General features: G+C 42.7%; 3 protein-coding genes across 5 annotated transcripts; all 3 read right to left on the reverse strand.

Moving 5' to 3' along the window:
* Window positions 1-100: 100 nt before the first annotated feature.
* Window positions 101-7,223, reverse strand: LOC115768577 (gastrula zinc finger protein XlCGF8.2DB). 3 transcript variants are annotated; one of them, XM_030713216.1, is made up of 6 exons: window positions 6,847-7,223; window positions 5,135-5,488; window positions 3,789-3,921; window positions 2,721-2,905; window positions 2,087-2,666; window positions 101-1,224 (listed from the first exon to the last, which is right to left on the reverse strand). In XM_030713216.1, the coding sequence occupies exons 1-6, from the start codon at window positions 6,883-6,885 to the stop codon at window positions 944-946; spliced, it is 1,572 nt and encodes a 523-aa protein (XP_030569076.1). In that variant the 5' UTR covers window positions 6,886-7,223; the 3' UTR covers window positions 101-943. The 3 variants fall into 3 exon arrangements, with proteins under 3 accessions (XP_030569076.1, XP_030569078.1, XP_030569077.1); XM_030713218.1 differs by lacking the exon at window positions 6,847-7,223 and adding an exon at window positions 6,107-6,136; XM_030713217.1 differs by lacking the exons at window positions 5,135-5,488; window positions 6,847-7,223 and adding an exon at window positions 4,078-4,187.
* Window positions 7,224-7,639: 416 nt separating this feature from the next.
* Window positions 7,640-9,931, reverse strand: LOC115768585 (glycine receptor subunit alpha-4). The gene is made up of 3 exons (XM_030713231.1): window positions 9,013-9,931; window positions 8,451-8,957; window positions 7,640-8,383 (listed from the first exon to the last, which is right to left on the reverse strand). The coding sequence occupies exons 1-3, from the start codon at window positions 9,437-9,439 to the stop codon at window positions 7,707-7,709; spliced, it is 1,611 nt and encodes a 536-aa protein (XP_030569091.1). The 5' UTR covers window positions 9,440-9,931; the 3' UTR covers window positions 7,640-7,706.
* A 6,595-nt stretch (window positions 9,932-16,526) lies between these two features.
* LOC115768592 (probable basic-leucine zipper transcription factor Q) lies at window positions 16,527-18,142 on the reverse strand (the record flags this gene model as incomplete). Its single annotated transcript, XM_030713241.1, has 1 exon — window positions 16,527-18,142. A coding segment is annotated over one exon (1,596 nt), but the record flags the coding sequence as incomplete, so codon positions are not given.
* Between the last annotated feature and the right edge of the window lie 9,461 nt (window positions 18,143-27,603).

Genomic DNA, 27,603 nt, shown 5'->3' on the forward strand with positions numbered 1-27,603 from the left:
AAAAACACTTAAACTAATTACTTAAAATAGATATCAAATTAAATGGATTTATTTATATATTTATATATATATATATATATATAATTACTTGTTATTGTAAGTATTTCTTTTCGTTTTTTGTTGTTGTTTTACTTTTGTAAATCTGTTTTTATGCATTTTGCCTGGCTTATTACAACTTTACACTTAATTGTTACAATTTAATTCGATTTAAGTTACAATTGTTTGTAGTTGCTTAACGTTACGTTACGTGACGTGACGCGACGTGACGTGACGTGATAATGCGTTACGTCTTCGCTCGTCTGGTAATTGCTGCTGGATGTATTTTGCTGTTTTTTTTTTTATATATATAATTGTTTGTTTGTTTAAAAGCTGTATATATTGAATATTGTTTGTTGCTGCTTTTTTTGGTTTGCTTATGGTTTTGTTTAAGTGACGGAGCAGGCGCTGGCGCAGGCGTCAAGCTGGCAGCCGCGAATGGCGCAAGAGCTGCGGCGTCCGTCGCGACATGCGCGAGGAGCCGAGTAACCGAACCAGCAGCCTCAGCCGATGCGCCGCTGCCGCCAGTTGGCGTCTGTGCGGGCTGCCATCACTTGTGCAATCAATTAACGGTTATCGGTTTATCAGTTATCGGTTATCGGCTAACGTAATTTGCATATTGTATGAATGTATGCATGTGTATGTATGCGTATATGTCTATGTATGTGCTCGCAGGATATGTGATGCATTTTGTTCAAAACTTTTTTCTGTTAACTATTGCTAGTGTTAAATGAACTGTGGGTCGGTTGGGCAATTTGGAGGGGGAGGGGGGAGGGGGGTAAACACGCCACGCCAGATCGATCGCAAACGCTACTGAGCAGCCACATCGCTCTCATTCACGCGCTCCAACTCTCTCGCTCGCTCGCTCTAGCTTGCTATCTCCTTCGCTCTCGCGACTAACTAACTTCTATTTAGTGGGTATAAAGCGCGCCTTGACCGCCTGCCCCATGGGCAAATGCAGATGTTGCTGCTGCTGCTGCTGCTGTTGCTGCTGCTGCTGCTGTTGCTGCTGCTGCTGCTGTTGCGCCGCCGCCGCCTGCTGCTGCATATGCTGATTGATCTGCTGCTGTATGGAAAGGCCGCTGGCACTGCTGATGATGTGCTGACTGTGCAACGGCTCGTTGATTTCAATTTTAATGGCCGTAGCTGCCAGTGAGGTCTTGTTCTTGTTTTTGGGCGGTCTGCCACCTGAAAAAAGGACCACAAATTAATATAGGTATGTAACAATTGAAGTTGTGCCAAAGCTCAAATTAAGCCAAATCGATCGACTAGCTGATATGCCCCGTACACTTTTAACAAAATATATATATATTATGCAAACTTAACAAGTTTAATACGTACACTAATTGTGGACTATGTCTAAACAGACGGGGCTCTTGAAATAACAAAAGGAACGATTATTTTCGACAGGTGATCTAATAACCTTTTAGATATATCGTCTAGAAATGAATTTTGCAGTTTGTGAAGCTTGTCAAACCCAAGTTTTGATCAGGATATCTTAAAAAACCTTCCTATGGAACTATATGACAAGAGTATGAACGATAGATAGAATGTTGCTCTTTGGTAGAACTTGAATAACCAAAAGTTTATGCATACAAATTGTTGCTATAATTATTATATATTAATCCGATTTGGACTACTTGAAATGTAGTGCTGCCTGCGAGACTGAGAGACTAGTTTGCATGGAAACAAACAGACTTATATATATAAATTAGCTATTATTAGCTTCTATTACTATTAAATTAGCTGTGCCTAGTTTGCTGATATGGCTATATAATAGTTCTATTAATTATCTATATGTGACAAAAAGTTGCTTAAATATGTAAAGATTCTAAAATACAATATGCCTGTTTTCAACATGTTCCTAAGTTCCCTAACTTTACAAATGTATATAGTATATAGTATATATAAGCATGCTGAACAATTTTCTGCTCTACTTAAAGTTGGCCTGCGCCTCTCTCTTAAACATTTGCAAATATATACAGGGTATCTATGTTAGCTAGCAGCCGTCCGATTTGTTTACATTCGAGCTGTGGCTGGGGGGACTTACGCTGCCCCGTCGTATGCTGCAGCGAGAGCGGCTGCCCGATCATGGCCAGCGGCTGCTGCGGCGACTGCAGGGTGATCGTCTTTTTGGATCGTTTCGGTGGCGGCAGCTCGTGATGCGAGTGATTGGTGAGCAAATGTTTGGATAGATGCTGTCGGACTGCAAAGGATTCGGCACAGTTAGCCACCGGGCAGTTGAGGTAGCGTCCCTCGACGTGGCGCTGCACATGCTTCTTGAGCAGCGACTCCTGATTGAAGCTGCTCGGGCATATGTCGCACTTAAATTTGAACTCGTCATGCATCTTCAGATGCTGATCGAGATGCGATTGCTGCAAGAATTTCTCATCGCATTTGCTGCACTCATACGGAAAGGCCAGGCCGTGTGTCTTCATGTGCGTATGCAGCTGTGACTGCAGCTTGAAGTTCTTTTCCGGACAGCGCGGACAATAGTAGCCGGTGACGCCGGCGTGCGCCTGCAGATGTTGATTCAATGAGGTGACCTGCGTGAACTTCTTGCTGCACACGTTGCAGCAATACTGCTGCACCTTGTGATGCGACTTCATGTGGTTGTTCAGATTGGTCACCTGCAAAGGCCAATTCAATTACAGTTTGCCATCAAAGCAGTGACAGACACTTACCTGGGCAAAGCTGCGTCCGCATTCCGGCTCATTGCACACAAAGGGACGCTCGCCCGTATGGAGACGTCGATGATTGTTAAGGTTTGTGATTTGGGTGAAGGTCTTGCCGCAGTCCACGCACTGATACGGCCGATCATTTGTGTGTATCCGCTCGTGATTACGCAAATTGGCCGCCTGCGTAAAGCCTGTAATTTGGGGTGGGCAATTGGTTAATATCTGTTTAATATACAAGCAATACAGTGAACACTGGCTATGCGAAACCCAGTCGATGCCATTGTCATATTCGGTCTGAATATCGAAGCATCGATAAGCTAATTAATATCAGTTTAATATACAAGAAATACAGTGAACACTGGCTATAGGTCATTGTCATATTGCGTCTCAATATCGAAGCAGCGATAAAGGGGTTAGAGAGCTTGCCCGACTGGGAGATACCCTGAACTCTGTGAATCTAAAATGAATATTTTTGTTTTCATTCTCAAGATTATCTAATTCTCAAATGATGCTTAAAAAATCATGTCGCAAATTCGTTTTTATCAATATTATTCAAATGAGGGAAGATATCGATAAAAAAAAAATATAGGGAATATATATTTCTAGGACCTGCAATATACCCTTTGCTGTCACAGTTGTCATTCGCTAATTGAAACGCTTTGGTTTGAGCTTGCGATAATTCTGTCAAAATCGTTTGTTAGAAATTCCATTTTGAAAATTTAGTCTTAAATGTGAATTTCTAAATGTCCTTTGTAACTTAATTGATTGTTAAAAAAAGAAAATAATCACAATCAGCGCTTGCTTATTATTTAAAATGTTCAAAACTAGACTTCTTGCTGTACTGTGTAATGCTACCTAAAGTTCACCATTTTGAGTGTGCACTGTATGTTTTCTATTGAGCAGCTTTGCCTCATTTATTGTATCAAATATTCGAATTTAGCTCTGGTTTATTATTTAAAATGTTCAAAACTAGACTCTATCAAGGGTTCACCATATCGAGTGTGCACTGTATGTTTTCTATTGAGCAGCTTTGCCTAGGCATGCTAGTTTTTTTTTTTGTTTAAATGTACCCACCTTTGTGGCAGTAGGTGCACACAAATTTACGCTCAGCCGAATGATTGCGTATGTGCGTCATGAGCGAGGATTTGCGCGAGAAGGTCTTGTTGCACAGCGGGCAGGAGCCCTCCTCGTTGAATATCAGATCCACCTGCGTTCAAAGAGAGCGAGAGCGAGAGAGTTAGCGAAACGGTTACAGTTGCATTTTGACAGAGAGCTTCGGAGCTTTGCTAATTGCAAGTGTCACACTCACACACACACACACACACACGTACACACTCACGCACGCACACGCACGCACACTTACGCTCAACAAGCTGGCGGTCAAAATTGTTGCAAATTTAATTCTATGCGCAAATTCCTTGCGACTTATGTTTGTTTATTGCAGATGTATTAATTCTTTTTCTAAATTCTGTATTGCGTTTTTTTTTTTGCGTGCCACGCACACCCACACAAAAGCGTCAACTGAAAATGAATTTTTTTCGCTTTACACAGCGCACAAAAACGTCGTGCAGTCGACGTCGACGTTGGCGTCGCAGTCGCCTCTGACGCTGCTGTCATTGTTGTTGTTGTTGTTGTTTTTGCTTCTGCTGCTGCTGCCGTCGTGAAAAGCAAAGCAAGAAAAAGGCAAGCAAACAGCGCAGATATTAATGAAAATAAAAAAAAAATAAATAAAAAAAAAAAAACAAAACAAAATAAAGGCAACACAAAAAAAAAAGAAGAAAATGGGCAACAAGAGCCGGTGAAGGCGAAGTGCGCATACCCTGCAATCGCACAACTACTTTATAGCCATTCACTAGAAGCAGGCATTACATTTATGCGCACATACATGTATGTGCTTTTTATTTATAATAATTTAAAAAAAAAACACACACACAAAAGTCCTTTTTATGTTTTATACAAGTTGTACTGTGTGCTGTCTAGCTTATTGTTATGCCCGGCTGGGCAGACAGAAATGATGTAGGGCATCTGTGTTGTTGTTGCTGCTGTTGCCAATATTCTCAGTGCAGCGGTGTGAAAAAGAAAGGCAAAGGCATAAGCAAAGCGTAAAGAAGCAAGCAAAAGAAGAAGGAAACGAACTATGAATGTACATTAGTACATACATATGTATGTATTTATGTATATACACATGTATTTACTGCCAGTGTAATCTGCAGTTATGTATAGGGGAAGAGAACAAAAAAAATAACAAGACAGCAATGGACAAGTGCCGCGGCAGGAATATTGCAGTTATTCTGCGCTTGTATGTGTGCGTGTCTATGCCGTAAGCCAACACTGTTGTAAGATTCTATTAGTGCGACTATTCTCACTCTCTCTCTCTCTCACACACTCACTCGCTCACTCGCTCGCTCGCTCACACTTACATCTTCAGAATCGTCCTGCGATTGTAGATTCTCGGAAGAACTTGATGATTGCAACTGTTGTTGCTGCTGCTGCTGTTGTTGTTGCTGCTGCTGCTGCTGTTGTTGTTGCTGCTGCTGCTGCTGCTGCAACTGCAGCACAGCAGCAACAGCGCTGCCGTTTGTCAGCTGTGCCGCCACCGCGTCGCCCTCACTGGCCGCCGTGGATGCAGCAGCAGCAGCGGCTACTGCAGCGGCCGCCACAGTAGCTGCTGCGCCGTCCTGCACACGCACCGCTTGATGGAAGTTCGAATTGTTTGTCAACTGTTCCGAGCAGCGCACGCACGTGGGTATGCTATAGCCGGGCACTTGAAATAGCTGTAATTAGAGCAACAAAGAGAGGAAAAAATGAGATTAGAAATTAGACTCAAATTGGCGTGCAAGGTTGAAAACCAAAAAAGAAAGTTTGTTGGTATTAAAATCTATATAAAAAACAAAGATACATAACGCGTTTTTTTTTTTTTGTGATGCAGACTCCACAGCTCCCCTTACTCGTCATCTCCTAATAATAACAACCAAGGAGCACTCATATATATACATATATATTCATATATATATGTACACACACACACACACACGCACACGTGCGCACCGAAATGCCAGCACCAAACAATAACAACTACAATAACAACAACAACAACAACGACAACACTGGCGACGGCAACGACGGTTTGTTGTTTTCATTTCATGTTTTTTTTTTCCCCCTCTACAGCGTTGTTATTCTTTCGTTTTTGTTTTGTTTTGCTGCGAACGAACAGGGGCGTCGTTGCACGGGGTCTTAGAAATGTGACGTCACAAAGCTACGCTTATAGCAGCAAATGGTGTTGGAGTTCGTCGATGTTGTGCATATATGTATGTAGGTCTGTGTGCATGCCAGTGTTCTACAGCACCATAAAGCTTGGCTTTGGCTGTAACGTAATCGCTACCGCACTTTACCGGCAATGAGCTGGGACCCCTACTGCGCACGCCGCTGCTGCCTTAGCGGAATTTTTGTCATTTTGTTTTATTTCATATTATTTCGTTTTGTGCTCTTGTTGAAAAGGAGTCAAAATGAAAAGCAGCGCACAAACGAAATGTAAAAATATTATTATTTTTCGACATACATACGCATGTACATATGTACATACATCTATATAAATATTTTTTTTTTTTGTTTTCAAGTTGGCGGCTTGAGCAACTTTGGCTGACTTGGCTAAAAATAAACGGCCGCAATAGTTGGTGCCAGGGAGGGGAAAAACAAAACACACGCACACATACGGTGTACATACAAACATGCATAGATACATATACATACACACATACATATATACATATTTATATATGTATGTGTGTGCGTGCGTGCGTGTGCGCGAGCCAAACTTTTGCCTTTGGGGTCGCGCCGTGTTCTGCGCGCGCTTTTCAACCCCCACCCAATTGACGACGGCGATGCAGCAGCAGCAGCAACAGAAAGAAGAAGCGTCAGCAACAGTGCAAAATCGGCGCACAAATTCAATTTTTATCATTCGCCCCCCGCACAAAAAAGAGACAAAAATCAATAGAAATAACAAAATACAACACATAAAAAAAAAATGCGCTGCTTGTTGCGCCCGCCAACTTAATAATATATGTATGTATATGCATGTTTATATGTATGCATGCATTGCATAGTTAAGCTTGAAACTGTTTCTTGCACTTACCGTTGCTGTCTGAAAGCACAGCCTACAAATGGTGTCCATGGCTCTGCTCCAGTTTGGCGGCAGGGGCAGGACAACGTGCTCGCTGCGTCTTGCGGTATTGTTATTGTTTCTGCGGATGCTCCTGCTGCTGCTGTTGCGGTTGTTTGGCGTTGCACATGTATTGGCAAGGGGAACGGGATCGGCTAACTTTACCGGTTAGCATTTACACGCATCCAAAAGCTTTAATTGCCTTGTATTCTTTTTTTAACCAATGCAATAACAACACACTGTAACACACACACACTCACACACGCACGCTAGCACGCACACAGAGACAGCGATCTGCGTTTGTTTAGTTCTTGTTCTTGCTGTTGTTTATGTTTGCCACTTGCACTCCGCTTGCGTTGTTTTTGTTGCTTAATTTCTATGCAGTTTTTTTTCTTCTTATTTTGGCGTAGGGTTAAAATTGCACTTTATTTTTTTTTTCTTTTTTTCATTTACCATTCACGACGAAGGTTTTTCGTCCGTCGTCGTCGGTCGCGAGCAAACGAGCGTTTTTGGGGCCCCCGATGTTATTGTTTGGTTGTGTGTGTACGCGTATGTGTTGGAAAAAAAATTGATGCCATCTGTCACTATGGCCGCACTGCTCTAACACAGGCTGCATTGCGACATTGGCCAACAAGGTGCCATCTCTGTTTGCAGAACTAACTAAACAACAGATATCGTTAGCCAACACTGGCATTCAATGTGCAAGCATCAGAGCGCGCAATTCAAATTTGAAACGCCAAAAGCAACATCGATTTAATCAAACACAAACAATAGCTAAAAACACGAATAAAACATAAAATTCAATAATAAAATTAAAATGGCGACACAGCGCTTTAGATACAATAGACAAATGTCCAAAAGAACAGATTAAAGACCAAAAAGGCAATCGGAAATATGAAACGCGCTCGGCTATCAATCCAAATGGCGATTTCCTGTGGAGTCAGTGTTGTCCAGCCGGTAGAAGCAATCTGTTCCTCATGGCTAAACTCTTCACCCAGAAGATTGTTACAGCTGCTAAAATCGGGCAGCTCCATGCTGGTGGCAGCGGCAACAGGAGCAGCAGCCGTAGTTACAGTAGCGCCCAAGGCGCTTTCCACAAACGTCACATCCAGCTTGCGATTGGTGCTGCTCAGCATATGAAGGCTATTTTTCCGTTTCGGAGCCGTTCGCGAAGCCATCTCCTGGCCCTCGGTAATGGTCGAAATGGGCAGATTGACCGTCAAATAGTTGTTGAACGGTGGATTGCCGCCCAGCGAGCTGCTGTCCGTCTGGCGTCCAGTTCCTGAAAATGAAAGGGAGCGAGCGTGGCTGCGACGGCGCATCAAATGCGGCGATAGCGTCGACTTCAGAATGTGCCGACTATTGAGCTTCCTGATGGGCACATTGTGTTTGCGCCGCCAAATGCTGTTCACAAATGCAAACTCCACCATGCTGCCGAATATGAATATGGTGCAGCCAAGAAACCAAACCTCCGACACCTTAATGTAGCTGACCTTGGGTAGAGTTTTGCCTGCGTCCAAAAGAGTCAAACGTTAAAACAACAAAGATCATGATTCGCAGTGCTCATCGTGAGTTACCCTGTGCTGAGGCGAGTGTAATAAATGTTAACATGGTGCTGGTGCCAAGGGTAATGCGTGGCGGCGCTTGGTCCGCTTGCAGCCAGAAGGATACCCATGAGATGGCCACAATTAAGATCGAGGGCAGAAAGTAGTCCATCAAATAAAAGCCCACCACGCGTGTCAGATGCACCGTAAAGCTGAGTGAACTATAATTTCCGGCAAAGGCGCCATGACGCAAATCGCTTAAATCGGCATTGATCACCGTCTCATTCGACCAGGAGCGCTGCAACAGAAACTCGGTCAGATGCAGTGCCGGATCGTATGTGATGGGACGCTTTTGCTCCCAATGCAGCACCAGCTCGGATGTGTTATACATCCAGCTCTCCAAGACCGTGGAGCAGTGCTGCTCATCAAATGGAAATTTCTTCAAATTTAGCCAGCAATAGAGCGTGGCCTTAATGCGCGTCGAGACAATGACCGTGCCATCCGGCGAAACAGATGTCAGAATATCCTTCTCCGTGGTGCCTAAATGTTGCAGAAATTTGTTGGCTCAGACCTTGGAAAATTTAACGACACTTACCCAAGATGCTGGAGTCGCGCTCGTTGGCCAGAAAGATGTGGGGCAGCCACAGAGAATCGCGCAGCTGCTGTTCACCCAAAATGGGCTGCAGCCGTTTGGGTGACACATGTCGGAAATTCAATCGTGGATCCAAGTAACGCATCTGCAGCAGCGCAAAGATCTTGAATTGCAGATCGTGCGCCTCCAGGTTCTGCATAAAGTATATATAGGCGCGCATGTACACATCCACCGGCAAACGTGTGCCGGCCTCAGTGTACGTAACAGGACGCTCCAGGCGATCGTAGCGGCAGCCGTGCGTCAGACGGTCGATCAACTGCGTCTGGGACAAACTGTCGCCGTTCGCCAGCGTTGGGCAGTCGTCGTCGATGGCGGCTACAGCCAGGCGCAGACAATTTAACAATATTGAAATAATTAGTGACAAATGCATGGCGGACAACACAACTAACACAAAAATTCGAACAAAATGAGTTTGCAAAATGCAGGCAGCACAATAACGGTTAAGGCTGGTGGTGAGCACATGTGTTTGATTTGTTGTAAGCGCGCCAACGCCTATCGATAGCTGTTAAGCGCGATACTTATCGCATATGTTAACAGCGCTAGCGATAGTATGCCGCAACGGCTGCCACATGTACAAATTTATGTTTGGCTAGTCAATGCCGAGAACTTCACCGCATTTTCTTGATTTTTCACAATCATTTGTAATGAAATGTTTTGCATATATCTAATATTATGCTTTTGGCTTTCAATAACATATAAAATCGCGCTTAAGTATATCGATAGGCAAGCATAATTATGCATTGCTGCCGCGTATTTGCGATATATTTTTCTAGCACAATTTCCTAGTTAACTCGCATGTCGCTAGATGACGCTAGCGTGCCCAGCACCTTTCGGGAATAGAGTGCAACGCTTTTTGTAACTGATTTTTAAATTGTATAGAGTCATATATATATATTAAATTATAATTAAAATAATTAATTACATCGAACACTCTGAGAAACTTTAGAGTAATATTGTAAGCACTCAAATAAAACAAATAAGAGGCTCTAGTAGTAAAAATAAATAAACAAATAAAAATGACTTCCTTCAATAGGAGTCGAACCCACAAAATACCGCACTACTTGAAAATGCCTCTATTCAACAGCCACACCAAGAATTAAGTCTCAGTGAAAAAACACGAATTAAAAAAGCAGCACAGAAAACAATGTAATCGCAATTGCATAAGGATAAATTCTATCGATTGGCGTTCAAAAAAATTAAAAATCGATGGGTTGAAAAAAGTTGTGACCAAAAAACGACATTTTTTGATAATGTTTTTGTATATCTCGGCAAAAGAATGTCCGATTTTGGAATTTTATACCATTTTACACTCGTAAGAATCAGAACTATCGATTGGCATCAAAAAAATAAAAATCTAAATTTTGACCAAAATCAACCAAAAAGCAATGACGTGTTTTCTCAAAATCGGGTTCGCTTCAAAAATCAAAAGTTGTTTTTTCCCTTGTTTTTAATATCACGGGTAAATATCGTCTGATTTTTTTGTGTTATACCTCTTTGTATTCGTACGGATACCTATTATCGATTGGAAATCAATAGAATCTAATATTGGGAGCTGACTTCATAGTTTTTGACAAAAAAACCAACTCTGGAATGATGTGAATCTTTTTGATGATTTTTATACTCTGAACCCATTAAAAATGGGCAGTACGAGCTTGTTTCCGATAGTCGATAACTTGCCCCATTGCCAAGTAATCGATACAAATCGATATCAAAATCGTGTTTTTTGAGCAAATCTCGTAAGTTACAAGAGCTAGAGTCACCAAACTTGACACAAAGCTGCGAGACGTGTATATAAAGTATTTTTATTTTATAGCTATCATTGAAAATGGGCAGTACGAGCTTGTTTCCGATAGTCGATAACTTGCCCCAAGTAATCGATAAAAATTCAATTCAGCCAGAAACAGCAATGTTAAATATTCTAAAGCTGTCTAAACTGTGCGAGAATCTAGTTTTCAGATGCCTAGATTTCGATTTCTAGCCACGTCTAAAAATCGATATTTATCGATATCATGAAATTGACGTTATCGAATAGACATTAGGTCGAACTTTTAACGCTTGCCTCTGCTGACTATATCCACTCATGGATATATCTACGCAACCCAGGATCGATAATATATATACTTTATATAGACGTTTTTTCTTTTATACAAATGCAAATTGTTTTCAGGCTAAAAATTGCATTACTTTACTTAGGGAAGCAAGGGAGACAATTTCGCCTCATAAATAAACAAATCTATCAATTAAGGATGAAGCTTTAAGCTGTCGACACGCCCATTCGCCCACACGCACTTAAGAACTTGTCAGCGCTGGGAGAAATATGGCCAGAAATGTTTTGCTTCGACTTGCAGCATTGTTTGTTCAGGCAACCCCCCCCCCCCCCCCCCTGCCATTTGTGGGGTTTTCTTTTTCAGTTTTCCCAAAGCCAAAGCGCTGCGTTGTCATTGGTAAGAAACTTTTTTGGCGCAAGTTGAGCTTATTGCCCAGAAACTCAAAACATTTTTCAGCCCTTCTGCCACTCCCCGCCTCCGCGCTCCGCCCTGCGCCCTGCGCCCTGCGCCTGCCAATCGTCGAGTGCTGCATGAATTATGAGCGTCTGCCAAGATTTATGAATACCAAAAAAAAACCAAGAAAATTTCTATCTACAAAAGGCTTTTGCAAGCCAAACAAAAAGCCAAAATCTGTCAGCTGTTAAGTTGCGTTGTAAATTTCCCGCAATTAGGTTGAATTTCAATTTCCCTTGACGCTGGGCGGGCTGCTGGTGAGGGGTGGGTGGTGAAGGAGGGGGTGGGTTGGGGTCCGCCAGCTACTTACTTTGATTGCGATTATGCCGCAATGATGCGATCCGGCCGAAACCCAAACCCCAGCCCGTAGCGCGAACCCCACAAATTCGTGGACACGCTCATAAATCACACACAAGTCGATTTTTTAGCGCTTTTTATCGATGCTTTGTGTCCCCCCCCCCCCTCACCCTTCCACCCTGCAACTGTATAACAATTTATACTCTTTAAAGAAGGGCATTCGAATTTTGTGACATTTTGTCTATGAAAGTCCTTGGCTTTAAAAGATAGCTTGAGCCTAGTTGTACATTTATAACTTTTCGCATTCCACACAACTCTATAGAAAGAAGAATCTGCCGGATCGGATTTATATATCTTATTATTCGCAGCTTTAGTGTATTTAATGTTCGGCTTGCCGAAGCCTGTTTTTTTCTATTGTTCATACTCTGTTCAGCGCGAGAAACTGCAGCATATTCGTTTTGCACAATGCCCAACTTGTTGTCCTTGAGGTTAGTCAAACTATCGATAGTTTTTCTAAATTCAAAGAAAAGTCTCTCATTGATAGACTATCGATAGTACTATCGATATACGTTATTCTGATTTAACTGAAAATTGAAATGTATATCGAAAATTCGGTAGCAAACTCTCGATAGTGTCATCGATACTCGCAAATCGATATTTATCGCTGTGAACGATATAATCGATACATAGCACGTGTTAGGCAATATATTTATAGCTGAAGATATCGATATATTGAAATTTGTAAGCTATAGACTTATCGCTGTAGAAATCGATATATATTGCCGTGAACGATATATTGATAGGTTTAGAAATCGATAGATAGCACTTTTTAGGCAATATATTTATAGCTGTATAAATCGATAAGTTGCACTACTTAAGCGATAAATATATCGCTGTATAAATCGATAAGTTGCACGTTTTAAGCGATATATTAAGCGCTCATACGCAATATATCGATTTCTATATTTCGCTGCAGATATCGACATATTGCCAATAAGCTATAGACTTATCGCTGTATAAATCGATACATATCGCCGATATATTGATAGGTGAGGAAATCGATAAATAGGCAATATATTTATAGCTGTAGAAATCGATAAGTTGCACTATTTCATCGATATATATCGCTCATATGCAATATATCGATTTCTCTTATCGATTTTATCGATTTTGCTTTTATCGCTAACTTAAGTTCGAGCAGAGTATCGCGCAGTCGTGCACGGCCGACTGCAACGTTCTCACTTGTTATTTGCATTTTGATTCCTTTCTTTTTTTTTTGCCATTTCTTTTTTTTGCCTCTGATTGGCTGGCAGTGCAGTTTTTCCGCCTCAATGCCTTGTGCGTTTGCGCAGGGGGCGGGGGTTGTTCGGGCCGCAGCAAAATTGGCAAACTCATGGAAATCCAAACGTTTCCTTTTTTATTTTTTTATTTTAAACAACAATTAAAAATTAAAAAAAAAAATAATGAGAATTGCACACAAGACTGAGACATATTTATATACAATTTGTAATGTGCATCGGCTGCGATACCCTGCAAAATTACGGCTAAGCGTGCTTTTACGTAATCGGATACCCATTAAAACGTCTGTCAATTATTGCATTATTCGCAATTCACAAGTCAAGTTCGCATTTTTTTCAATGGAATTTGATGAGGCAATATTATCGGGCATTTTGCACATTCCAGTTATATATCTTATATAAGTTCTGTTCCATATTCATATACACAAATCCAAACAGATCTACAGAACTATTCCTTCCATTTCTTCACGTTCTGTCTCGATCGAATATAACCCCATTGCACTTTTACAGGGTATCAGTTACAGCATAACCATCTATCTTTTGGTCTTATATAAGATCTGCTGAATTTATTATATATATCAATCAAAATATATATCTCTAGATCTACTTCTTCTTCTAACTAGTTTACTTTCTGATTGATTGAATATAGCCCCATCGCACTTTTACAGGGTACAAGTAACGGAATATTTAAGTAGAAAACGACTTTCTATTATGCTTATATAAGATCTACTGCATTTGCTTATATATATTGGAGTTTTATATACATCCATCTGAACAGACTTACAGACCTATATCTTCGTACCTTTACAGGGTATAAGTAACAGCATAAATTGACAGGGCCTGAAACGAAAACGAAAACGGAAACGGGAACACGTCTTCTGTATATGGAATCTGCTCTATTGGAAGATATTTATATTAAATTTATATATATCAATCTACATAGATCTTCAGATCAATTTCTTCTACTTACAACCACTTATACCACTTTTACAGGGTATAAAGAACAGCGCGAATTGACAACGCCTGAAACGAAATCGGAAACGGGAACACGTCAGATCGTCTGTCTATTTGTCTTATATAAGATCTGCTTCATTTGTATATATAAATATATATATATATATATATATATATATATATATATATATATATATATGTAATTTATAAATATCAATCTCCAGATCTCTAATCTTACAACACAACTTTCTGTCTTCAACCCATCCCATTTTTACAGGGTATAAAGAACAGCGCGGATTGACAACGCCTGAAACGGAAACGGAAACGGGAACATGTCGGATCGTCTATCTGTTAGTCTTATGTATATGGAATCTGCTCTATTGGAATATATATATATATTCAATTGATACATATCAATCTACATAGATCTTCAGATCAATTTCTTCTTCTTACAACACAGCTTTCTGTCTTGATCCCATGCCACTTTTACAGGGTATAAAGAACAGCGCAAATTGAAAACGCCTGAAACTGAAACGGAAACGGGAACGGAAACGGGAACACGTCGGCGTCGTTGTCGCGCGCAAGTTGGTCCGCTGTTTGTTGCACGTGCCACGCCCATTTGAGCAAGAGCGCAACGCCACAAATGGGCGGGTATCGTGCATGTTCATTAAGCGCTAACGGAATCAATGAATGGTGTAAAAATTAATATCCTGTGCGCAAAAAAACAAAAAATAAAAATTTGAAAAAAAACCCGAACACAATTACAACAAAAATTCCAAAAAAAAAAACACAGTAAAAATCGCGGGCAATTCTTATGGCAAAAACACAGCTCCAAAAGGCACATGAACGAAGAGGGTGTGCGGGGGTGGAGGGGGAGGGGGAGGGGGAGGGGGGTTTTGGTGTCAGCAGCCGGCAGCAGTTTTAATTTACACAAAGCGTAGTCAGGCGTGTAATGCGACAAGGGGGAAGGGTTGGGCCAAGCGGAAGAAGGGGAGGGGGGGGGGGGGGGGCGCAGTTCGTGTTGCTTCACTAAAAGCTGTTATGTTGCTGAGATGGAGGAAGGGGGAACGGGAAGGAGGGGGGGGGGGGGCGTCAGGGCTTGGCTGACAGCACAGCAATTCGCGACGACAAGGACGACATTTAAAAAATGCCTTGAGGCAGGCGACGACGACGCCGACGCCGACGCCGACGCCGACGCCGACGACGGCGTCAAATGATTTATGAAATTGCTTTTGCCGTTGCGTACTTTGCGTTTAACGGTGAATATGCTGGGCGGGTGTGGGGAGGGGGGGGGGGCAGTTTTCCGAAGGGATGAGGCTTGCGTTAAAGAATGTCGCTTGATGAAGCCGCGACTGACGCGTTGTCAATTAAGAACGAAGACAGAAATACAATCAAAATAGAGAGAACGTTATGCAAATGTTATTACGTCAATAATTCTTTTCATTTTGTGTGTCTGTGTGTGTGTGTGTGTGTGTCTGTGTGTGTGTGTGTGTGTGTATTGAGAGACAGACAACATTCTGCGTTGGTTCGGTTCACGGCTTGAACTAGTTCCTCGGTTCGTGAAACGCATCTAGCTTTTCTAACAACCTTCATTCACATTCGTCACATTTTTACATTTTTACAAAAATACTTCCATAAAATAAAATAAAATAATAATTACTATAGTTAAGGGTTCGCAACAGGCAGCATCTCCAGCCTGATCGGGTTTGAACTCGTTAACAACTTAACATAGCTGAATTCAGCTAGAAAATAGCTAAATTGTCAATACAGTTACGTGCTTCTTCTAACAACAGCAACAAATAACATGAGATACTCATGTTATGACACTTAACAGAGCTCTGCTTGGGCAACTGGTATTTCTCTCTCTCTTGTCTGTGCTTCGAGGCCTCTTGCTGAACAGACCAATTTTAAATTATCTGTCACTCGAAAGCCTTTTTTTCAATAATTATCTTAAAATAATAATATAATAAATAAATAAATATAAAAACTTGTTATGCACCATTTTGGATGCAATATTCGCTAACATTTTGCGCAGACTCGAATGAGAATATACTTACTATGACAGTCTAAATTGAATTAAAAATAGAAGTTATAGATTCTCCAAGTCAAAAACAAACTGGGTTTTCCAGAAAGCTTTGATTGATTTCGACACCGCCCTACTATGCGATTCTCATGAATTCAAGTATGAGCTCGTGCATAGAAGTAGAAGTAACTCGCGCTGGAAATCTAATATTATTTACACACACACCTCTCACTCTCTCTCCCTCTCAATCTCTCTCACTCTCACTCTCTCCCTCTCACTCACTCTCTCTCGCTCCCAATCGAGGTCGAAAGTAAAGCCTTGCGTTGTATATATTTAATATTTATAAGCAATTTATATTATATTTATATTGTTCGTTAACATGATTATGCGTGATGCTGATGGGCCTAGTCGATCTGGGTAACGGAGGCCTCATCGTTGCTGGAGCAGCGGCTGCTCTCGCCGTCGGTGCGATACTTGATGGAATCGATGATCTCCACATCGATGTCGCGCTCATGCTGCAGGCTGCCCGTCTCCTGGAGGGCGCCGGCCATGTCGCTGGAGCCGCGTCCCAGCGAATCCTCGTCACAGAGATCCGCACATGCCGAGGCCGATTCCGATTTGGTGTCCATGTCCATGCCGTGGCTAGCTGCTGACGCTGCTGCTGCTACGGCTGCCGCCTCCTGCTGTGCTGCGAATTGACTGTAGAGGCGTGGCAGATGCTGCAGCATATAGCTGGCGCCGGACTTGGACAGATTGGCCGCCGCAGCAGCGGCCGCGGCCGCAGCAGCCGCCGCCGTGCTGGCCGCCGGCTGGTTCTCCTTGCTCTCGCCGAGATCATAGTATTTGGCATAGTGCTCGAACTTGCCCAAAGCCGGGCCGGCAGCGCTGGCGCCGTTGGCGCACAAATTGATGGCATCGTTCTGCGCCGACTTGGGTATGGGCACGGTGAAGGCGGATCCGTGACGCTGCTTGCTCAGCAAATTGTTGCTGCTGCTGTTGTTGTTGCTGCTGCTGCCGTTGCTGCTGCTGCTGGGCAGGCCCGACTCCTCGGCAGCCAGCAGGGCGCCGGCGCCGGCGGCGCTGTTGCTGTTGGACAGCGGCGAGACGTTCTCCTTTTTGCGATCGTAGATGTGGCCCGAGACGCGCAGATCGATGAAGAAGTGCAGCGGATCGATGCCGTACGGCGCGTACAGCGGCGGATACCAGACGGGCGGCGGCGGCGGCAGCACCAAATCCTGTGGCGGCAGCGATGCTGCCGGCGGCGCATTCTCCTGCAATTGGCTGTCGACGGCGCCGCCCAGTGTCACCTTTGTTGCCGGCTTCGGCTCCAGCTTGGCGTAGGCGTACGGTGTGGGCGTGGCTGCCGTTTTGTTGGTCAGCTCCAGCGGCTTCTCGGCAGCTGTTGCTGCGGTGCTAGCGTGCTGTTGCTGCTGCTGTTGCTGCTGGTGTTGTTGCTGATGTTGCTGCTGCTGTTGCTGCTGCTGCTGCTGCTGATGTTGCTTCTCCTCGGCGTCGCGTCGCTCGCGCAGCTGCTCGTAGTAGGGCCTGTGCGACCAGGAACGCTTCCGGGAGCGTCGCACCAGCGCCGCCTGCTGCTGCTGCTGTTGCTGCTGCTGTTGTTGCTGCTGTTGTTGCTGTTGCTGTTGCAGCTGCAATACGCGCGCGGTCTCATTGTTGCGCGTCTGCACCAGCGAGCGCAGCATGTCGCTGAAGAAGTAATTGTTCGGCCCTACCGGTGCCGAGTATAAATATGGGGGCGTGGCAGCCATCAGGCGGCTTACGTAGTCCTGATTGCGCAGCTCGTGAATGTTGCTCTTGCGCGGCGTCAGCTGCTGCTGTTGTTGCTGTTGCTGTTGCTGCTGTTGTTGCTGCTGTTGTGCCGCAACTGTTGCTGCTGTTTGCTGTGCCGCTGTGGGCGTGGCTGCCGCTGCAGAGCTGCCAACGCCTATCGCTGTGGGGCTGTTGTTGTTGCTGCCGCAGCTGTTGTTGTTGTTGCTGTTGCTGCTGCTGTTATTGTTGCTGCTGCTGCTGTTGCCACTGCTGTCCTTCATGCTGTCACCGCTGCAAGCGAGCAAATTGCAATTTTTAATTAGTTAAAACTGTGGTTAAGAGATGACACGCCGTGACACGAACTGATTCGTGCGTGTTGCCTAACTTCCAATTGAACACGAAAAGACAATGAGATTAACTGGAAATCAAAGCACGAGCGCTGCTCAATAGACAAATTACACATTAATTGTTATCATAAATGTTAAATATGCTTTGTAAATGAATGCTTGAATAAAGCTCGTGACACGACAGACTCGTGCTTAAAATAGAAACAGGAAAAGCTAACACGATGCCTAAAGAAAAAAAAATAACACGATAGAACTATTAACTATTGAAAAAGCAGGGAAAAGGCTGCATCTCCGACCTCATAGTACATATATATCTATATAATATATACTCCTCCTACAAAAGCTCTCTGTGTAGGCTCTGCACGACTTTCTACACAGATGGGGAATATTCCACCTTTTCGTTAGCTACCCCATTCTTAAAATTAGATACCTGCGCCTTGGTACTAAAACATACCCGAATCGGACTTTAAGTACCGAAACTTTTCGAGTATACATTTGCAAAAGTAACTCGACGCGAATTGCAGGGCATCTCCTAGTCGGGCACCCCCGACTGAGGCGCTCTTTGGATAATTTTACTGAGTATTACTCGGCCATCTCTAGCTGGAATCCCTTGCGCATTGTCATTTGCAGTTTTTAGTCTTTTTAGTTGGTTAAAGTTTCTGCTGTTCTGCTTCTGATTTGAATAAGACGTTGTTCAAGATTTATGTCCATATTTGCATTGTCTTCGTTAACGTCTTCATCTTGCCTTGTCTGTGTCCCGTGCGCTCTGTAGCACGCCCATTGCTACGCCCCCCTGCCCCCCTGCCACTCCCTCCTATCCTAGCCGACATCCCGCTGTTGTCTACCTTTTGCCTGCACTCGAGCTCGTCTTCATTTTCCATTTAATGGCAATTAAAAATGATTTCCCATTCGCCTCGCAGTCTGTGTGTACTCAAGAAAAGCTGTTTAAATAGCAACGCAAAAACAAGGAATAGTATAAAGTGAGATTTAGAATTGGATATGAAGGATCTTTAAAAGTTAAGGCATGCGTTTACTCTCGACTCTTTGAGTGAGCTTTCTTATAAATTCTGCATATATTTCTCTTTATTAAATATATTTATTATTTATGGAACGTTTTTGCTTGCTTTTCAAAAGTTACCAATTACTTTAACTTGTTGCCAAGCTAAGATAACATATTAGTTTAATTAATTAACATGTTAGGCGCGGCATGTTTGCATAAATCTGTAACATAGCGGGTAAATGTTAATATGCCAAACCTTAAGATAAACTATTAACATGAGATACTTATGTTAATAGCACAATAACATGATCATACAAAATAAATGTTATTAACATTACATGCCAATGTTAGCCAGCAAATGAATGTATATGCAAACATATGTAACCAGTTTACATAACTGTTAATTTAACATTGAGCTGTATTAACAATTAACATGACACATTTCTGTAAGTGTCGCATAAATGTACATTAACAGTCGCTGCCCAGCTAAGCAGAACTGTTGCCTAAGTACTTCTCCAAACACTTGTTTCCACTTGCAAATCCCTTAAATCTGTTATAATGCACACACACATACACACACACATGGCCAAATCTTGTTGTACAATATGCGCCCCACGCACACCCCTTCCACAGCCAGCGACGGGCGCCGTGTGGATTACGTTGTTTGAGGCACGTGCTTTGTGCGGCGCGCACTCACAAATTTGCATAGAAAAACAGGCGACAGAAAAACACTCGCACACGCACACACAAACACACACACGCACGCACACACACACACACGCACTTGCGCTTAGTCTGTTAATAAGCTTACATGAAGCGCTAAATTCCAGCAAATTAAATGTTTCAACAGTTGCCACACGCACACTAGACTGCAGCACACACACACACACAGTGTGAAAGGAGCGGGGTGGGTGAGTGGGGGGGGGGGGGGATGACAAACTCAATTGTTGTGTTCGCCTGCCAAACTGTTGAGGCACTTGTCGCCCTGTTGCCGTTGCCGTTGATGTGGCAGCCACACGTTGCCTGCCTGTATCCTGTCGTTGTCAATTCTAAACGACCAACCCCACCCCCGCCCCCTCCCCCCCTCTCCCCAACAAGCACGTCTTGTTGCTCTTTCATTTTGGCATTTCAAAAAAGTTTTTGCTGCCGTCGCGCGTCTGTTGCCAACTTGTTGTTGCCTTTCATTTTGCTGCTGCTTCTTCTACATATTTTTTTGTTTTTAATTTCAAATATTTTTTATTGTTTTTTCATTTGGTTGTAAAAATATGAAAGTTTTTAACTGTCGCCAGGCGGTTGAGCGGGCGCTTGATTTGCATTTTTTGGCAGCCGACGGCGAAGGCGCAAACATTTCCGACCAAGTTGAAATTAGATTATGCTAATTAAGGCGTGGCCGCCCACCCAACCACCCAACCACCCACTGGGCACTGATTGATGCGGCAGCCAGCTTTAATTGGCCGCGCTGTCCGCGCAGCATTTTAATATTCAATCAGCAGCTGGCGGCAACTTTTTTATGGCCACAAAGTCGACAAACTTGGCCAAGAGCGCGAGTTAAGTCCCCAGCTGAGATTAATGCGCAGCTGGCAAAAGTGCAACAACTGCAACAACAACTGCAACAACAACTGCAACAACAACAACTGCAACAACTTCGTGTTGTTTGTGTTTGCTAACAAAAATAAAACTTTTGCATAGTTAGCAGCAACAATTAAAGCCAGCTGCCAGCTGCTGCTAAAAATATTATTCAGGGTTTGAACCAGCCTTTAGTTAAGCTCTTTTGCACGCAAATCCACTTGCCATACCCTTTATAGAGGGTATCACAATTGAGTTGTGTCGTTAGAGACATCTCCGACCAGATTAAGCATATATATTCCAGATCAGCTTTAAGAGCCGATTTTATATAGTCCTGTCTGTCTGCCCGTCTGTCCCTCTGCCCGTCTGTCCCTCTGCCCGTCTGTCCCTCTGCCCGTCTGTCCCTCTGATCGTCTGTCCCTCTGCCCGTCTGTCCCTCTGCCTTTCTGTTTCTATGGGAGCTAGTCTCTCAGTCATATATGTCCGACCGGATCGAAGCACTATATCCCATAGCTGCCCTAGCAACAATCGTTTGAATAGAAGCTTCTTGTATGGAGAACTTTTATGCTTATCGAAATATATTGCCCAGATTTGAAACTTATTAGTTTAACTATGCCCCTCACATATATGTTAAATCCTGCCTACAATATCATATAGGAATAATCACTCCAAAAGTATTCACTTATATTCTATTTTTCAAACTTATTTCATACACTTTTCTCACATATCTGCAAAAGTCGTATGTCTGCAAGGGTAATACATCTTCGGCTTGAAGATTTTCATAATTTCCGCTCAAATTACAATTAATATTTATTTTTGCTGCATAACAGAACAGTTTTCTCTTTGCTTCGACCAACTTCTATTTATAGCACAAGTGTTAAAATATTCATTAAATTTTTGCATATATATTATATATACTTTATATTTAATATTTGTATCTAGTTGTTCCAGAAATTCGGTTCTATGTGCTGAGAGAGAGAAAAAAAAATTAAAATTCAATTATTTGCGGCAAAATCCAATCCCAAATCGATTATTCTCATTGGCCTTTATACGATCCCAAACTTAAAATTGGAACTAGAAAAAAAAACTAGATTAATTTTTAGTTTAATTTAAGCCTTAATTTAAGCCCAATTCAAGCTGAACTCGGCTTTGTTTTAATATTAAATTGGGCTAAGTTTCTGGGCTTTGAATCAGTTTCTTGAAAATGAGCTCAAAATTGAGCCCAATAACTTGTGCCTTGAAAAGTCAAGCTTGTTTTAAGCTTTTCACACTTAAGTCAAGTCTGATTTTGACTTGATTCAAGCACGAAATTCGTTTTTTTTCGCTCTGCAAAAGGAACATAGAACAAAGCTAAGCAGATTCTGGAAATACGATGCGGTTCGGGTTAATGGTAAACCAAATTGAAGCTTGGGGTTTGAACCGCAGCGGTTCGAACCCTGCTGCTCGGCACGGGCAACACTCTGTTGATTGATATGTGTATGTATGTATATGCCGTATACTTTGAACATAAATCAAACCTACCCCTTTGCGGACAACCCTCAGTGAAAGGCGCTTCAGCTGTGCTCGGGCACACACACGCACACACACAGACGCACACCCACTTAACGGACACTTTACGGGAACAACCTTATAACATAATTACAGGCATATCAAACAAGGCTTAGTCCATGGCTGGTACGCTGGCACTCTGACAGACTTGTAGTTGGGGTGAGAGGTCAAAGCAACCCCGGCATAACAGTTGCACCCTTCTGCAAAAGATTTGGAGTAAGCTAAACTTATTTAAATGGCGCCCAAGGCAGGGTCCTCGATCATAACTAACTGATAAAAATAGCTTCGAGTATTTGGACATTCCCAACTGAAATAATCAAAATCACAGCAAATAATAGAAAATTGGTTTAATAAGATCTTTAGTTGCCCTCTATTAAGCAGTTCGTTTGGCGCCCAACGAGGGGCTACTTAATTCAACTTGTGCGCGGAATGTCAACACGGAATGGGAAATACGGCCAAATTAATCACTTTTGACTAATGCTACATGAAAACTGAATAGTTGTAGGAGTACGATCAATGTATAGCGCCTAAATTGGGGCGCTAAAACATTATGGGAGCAAGGACATTTGACGGACATCGTAGCAAGTTGGCAAACCAAGCCGAATTTGCTTAAAACGAAGCGCGTAATACTGTTTAGTAAATGCCTGGCGCCCAACGGGGGCGCTTTATATCAAATCATTTAACACAAATTACAAAACTAGCCAGCTAAATTTTCGCTTATCATTAGAACTTATTATCTCCATAAATTCGTTGCCAATCATAGCAAAAATAATTCCATAAGTGTGCTTTAAACATTGAAGGGCTCCACTTGGGGCACCTAAAATGTTAAAACAGCCTGTCAATCGACTAGAAATGAAATAGAAGTGCGTGAACTGCACACAAATTGCATAGCTAGCTTCATAAATGCGTCGCCAATCAATGTGGCGCCCAACGAGGGCGCTATAAAATAAATTGGAAGCGTGTCAGCTGCAGCCAAATTGCATAGCTAACTCAATAAATTAACAATGGTACAACTGGGGCCGCCGAAAATGTTGTCAACCAGCTGGCGCCCAACGTGAGTCGTCATAATTAGGTTTTTTTGGCATTTTAACACTGTTTACCATGGCTGCTGCTGAAGCATTTAAGCTGTGACAGGCATCGCAGTGACTGCCCCTGTCCATTGGCTGTCCACACACGCACACACACACACGCACGCACACACAGAGGCACACACCCAAAGTTGAAATTGTTGCTAAAGTGTTGTCGCAGTTGTTTTTGTTGCTGTCGTCGTTTGGTGTAAACGTTACAACGTTTGACTGCGAATTAAAATAATGTGCCACTTGTGGCTCCTGCGGCATGTGTGTGGCACTCCAGGACCTTCAGGACATGCACAGCGCAGTTGAAGTGGCAATAGGGCTGACCGCCTTTTTGGGGTAGCTTCGTGCTTGACAAAGTCTCATTTAGCTCGTGAGGTCCTGGCCATGTGAGCCAACACATCGTTACCCTAATCGAATTTGATTTGAACCCTTTTTTTGGTCCTTGGCAAGGACAGTTCCCTGAGATTGATGTGTGCGAGTGTGTGTGTGGGGTGTGCACTGCAATCCTTGACGCTTGGCTGCATTCTGTGCGTTGCCATGAGTTATGCCATAAATAATTCTCGCATTGTTCTCGCATTGGTAGATCTCAGGTTTACGGGTTTCCGATTTCATTTTTCGACAGGGTTCACTTTTGATGGGACACGAACTGAGAGCTTAGCGCTCTCTGCTTGGATGTGTTGGGAATTATTGTGTGCACAGAGCTTTTCATGGTCTGCTAACTTCGGCTATTTATTTACCTATTTGTCTGTTTATTTATCAAACCATCAACGAAATCCTATTAGTTCCACGCCACACCAAATGCTCTCAGCACTTGTTATATTATTAAGAGTTAAGATCTAAAGATTAGACATTTTTGGACTTCCAGCTCATGCCTCGAGCCCAGCTTTGTCGGGGCCTTATTATCAAGAGTTATATCTTAAGATTGTTGAACTTATCAGGGCTAACATCAAGTCTGCAAATTGAATTCGGGTTCCTTCTCTGATTTGGTTCACAGTTCAAACCCATGCCTCGTCCCAAGTTTCTGTTCTATTAAACCAGGCTCAGGCTCGAACATTCTTCGAACCGTCTTCTTAAAGAATTGGGTAAAAATTGTCCTGGAACCAAGCTAAAAAGAAAAGAGTTTGATTTGCGCAATCGACTTTCTAATATGTTTGAAGTTCAGTCACAATGAAACAATTTTAGTGTAGAACAACTGAGAAGGAGGATAATTTATTTATCAGGAGGATAAATTTTTATTCGACATGAGAGCAGGAGGATAATTTATACTTCCAGTCAATATGTCAGGGCTTACAATGGGTACGACTTTTCTAAGAAAATCTAGCCTGATTTATTGATAAAATATATAGAATGTATATATAAACAGTTTGAACCCGCAACCTCAATTTGTTATTCACCATGAGCTGAAACGTAAGCCGAAATATCTGAGACTAAAGCAGAACCTGAACCAGAATCGGAACATATTTATTGAAAACTTTTCCCTTTAGAATAATTTTAGAATTTGGACTCATCGATGAGTCGAGACTCAAGGCAAGGCATGGGTTTGAACCGTAAAACGAATCGAATGCACATTCAAATATCATAAAACCCACAAAAATGACAAGAGATTTATTTCGAAAATCAGGTCCATCTGCAAGTCCACAAAAGTTCGCATCGAAAGTGATCTCAAGAATTGATAAATTCACAGATTCATTAACTTTTTCGGCACGTTTAACAAACTTAACGCATAAAACTTGCATAATGGATATTTTTTCTTAATATATTTTATTAAATTCTCACCGTTTGATCTTCGATAACACAAACTGTTTAATTAATAATCGATTGTCTCATCGATAACGCACATTCACAAAAATAGAAAAAAAATGTGTATTTATTTATTGAAAAAAAAAAGAAAAAAAAATTGAATATCGCGATATGATAAACAACTTATGCCGGAATCGGAACTGCACCGTCCGTGGATGGTCTGTGGAAGTCCTGTGGACCGAACTGCCGTCGATGACAGTTAAAAATCAAATGAAATGAACGCAACCGCATGCTGCATGCCGCATGCGGCAGGACACAGACAGCAGACAGCAGGCGGCAGGCGGCAGACGGTGCACGGCGCACGGCGCACGGCCAACGAATCCGATTCGGAATCCGTTTCAGAGACGCGAGCACGAACCAGCTCGAGCATTCGGCACGGTTTTAAAATTATGAATTTGCTGAAAATGAAACGAGGCGTAAGCAGAAGCCGCCAGCAACAGTCAGCCGGGCGGGTGGGTGTGCTCCTTAGTTCCTGTTGGTGGTGCGCAGCAGCAGCAGCAGCAGCAGCAGCAGCAGCAGCAGCAGCAGCAGAGTGTTAAGCCGAGGCGGCAAGCAATCGAGCCACCCTTGTGGCATGCTTCTGAAAAGGATTGCGACTGTGGCGCCACAGTTTTGCGCTTTATCTCTTGAGAATGGCTTAGCTGGCAGATCAGTGCGACGTTGCCGCACTTCACAACGACAAATCCCTCTTACGCCTGGTCACACAATCTCCCATTTTGTGGCAAGCAATCGAGCCACCCTTGTGGCATGCTTCTGAAAAGGATTGCGGCCGTGGCGCCACAGTTTTGCGCTTTATCTCTTGAGAATGGCTTAGCTGACAGATCAGTGCGACGTTGCCGCACTTCACAACGACAAATCTCTTACGCCTGGTCACATAGTCGCGTATTTTGAGTGACGTTGACGAATTTCAGTTGCGTTAAAAGTGCCCACAACAATATTATTGTATTAAGGCAAGTGCATGTAGATGTAGTGCATGTAGATTGAGAGCTTCATCGACATAACCTCCAGATGCGCTTCAGGAATAATAAGCGTATAATAAGGCACATTTGGTATTTCGCAACACTTTTTTACTGCATTTTTTATTATGAACTCTATTCAAAATAAACTGAAATAAGATTTTGAGATTTCCAACTGTCAAATTATCGCATCTACATTCATTACTTGCAGCGTTGCCAAATTGCAGCGTGTGCAACGTTGCCGAGTTTCAGTTGCAATGATTTAGTTCACATACGCGCATTCTCCATTCGCACTTCGTTACAACTTATAATACGAGACTGCGGCTAGCGCCCGGCGGCCGTTTAGCAGCGAGAACAAAAGACGCTCCTGAAAATGGGATACGGCAAATGGAAATGGAAATGGGCAACGTGTTGCTAAAACGACGGGCCCGGCAATTGTGCGGCCGGGCCATAAGCTTATAATTTCTATTACAATAAAGGCGTGCGGATGCGAGCATGTAGAGCTGCGTTTCACTTCTCTCATTTTTTCCTATACCCTGTAACTGAAAGATGTCGAGCGTATGCGCAATACCATTTGCACTGCAAAAATGGTTGTAGGAGAGTATGATTTTTCCTTGAATATGATATTCAAATGGAAGTAACAACACGTTTCGATTGGGCAATAAATATGAAGACTAAGAAAAATCGCTGGTTCAATTTTTAAAATCTACCCATTTCTCTAATATGATTAGATAAATGCATTAGCTGGGGCCCAAATTGTGTGTGTGTTTCAAGGTTTATTCTTCGCCAAGTGATTAACATATCGAAGGATATCCCATTTTAGGAAAAGAAAATGGTTCGGACTTCGTTACGGCGGATTTTAGGGCTGATTTTGTTTAGAGTAAGAAATTGAATTGCATTTTCAGTAAACCTTAACCAGGACACTTTTCGACTATTTGCTTGAAGATGGCAAGAACTAGAAAATCTATCGCTTAGGAAGATACAAAAGCGATAACATTCATTTTATCACCGTGAAAACTTTCCAGCAAGGAGCTTGAAGCACGACGAAATCAGGGCATATATGGGTATATATAGTATATATATAATGAGGCAGCATTGTGCGCCAGCTCTTTAGATGTCGTTTACAGGGTATTTTCGAGTCTCTCAACTGGAACGTGTTATTTTGATTTTTTTTTATATTTTTGCTTTTTAATGAATATGCAAAGCGGCAACGTTGACTGCGGCTGCCTGTTTGCGACTTCATTAGCGACACCCCCAAAGGACCTTCCCATGTTGCAGTCCCGCCTCCTCCTCCTCCTCCTGCTGCTGCTGCTGCTGGTGTTGCCAAGCAATTGCAATGTGTGTGCCTTCCGCATCCGCATCCATGACGTTTCTTTTCTTCTCCATATATACATTTTG

The sequence above is a fragment of the Drosophila novamexicana genome, unplaced genomic scaffold (genome assembly GCF_003285875.2).
Source record: "Drosophila novamexicana strain 15010-1031.04,08,12 unplaced genomic scaffold, DnovRS2.1 tig00001842-arrow-arrow-pilon, whole genome shotgun sequence".
In the NCBI taxonomy this organism is placed as follows: domain Eukaryota; kingdom Metazoa; phylum Arthropoda; class Insecta; order Diptera; family Drosophilidae; genus Drosophila; species Drosophila novamexicana.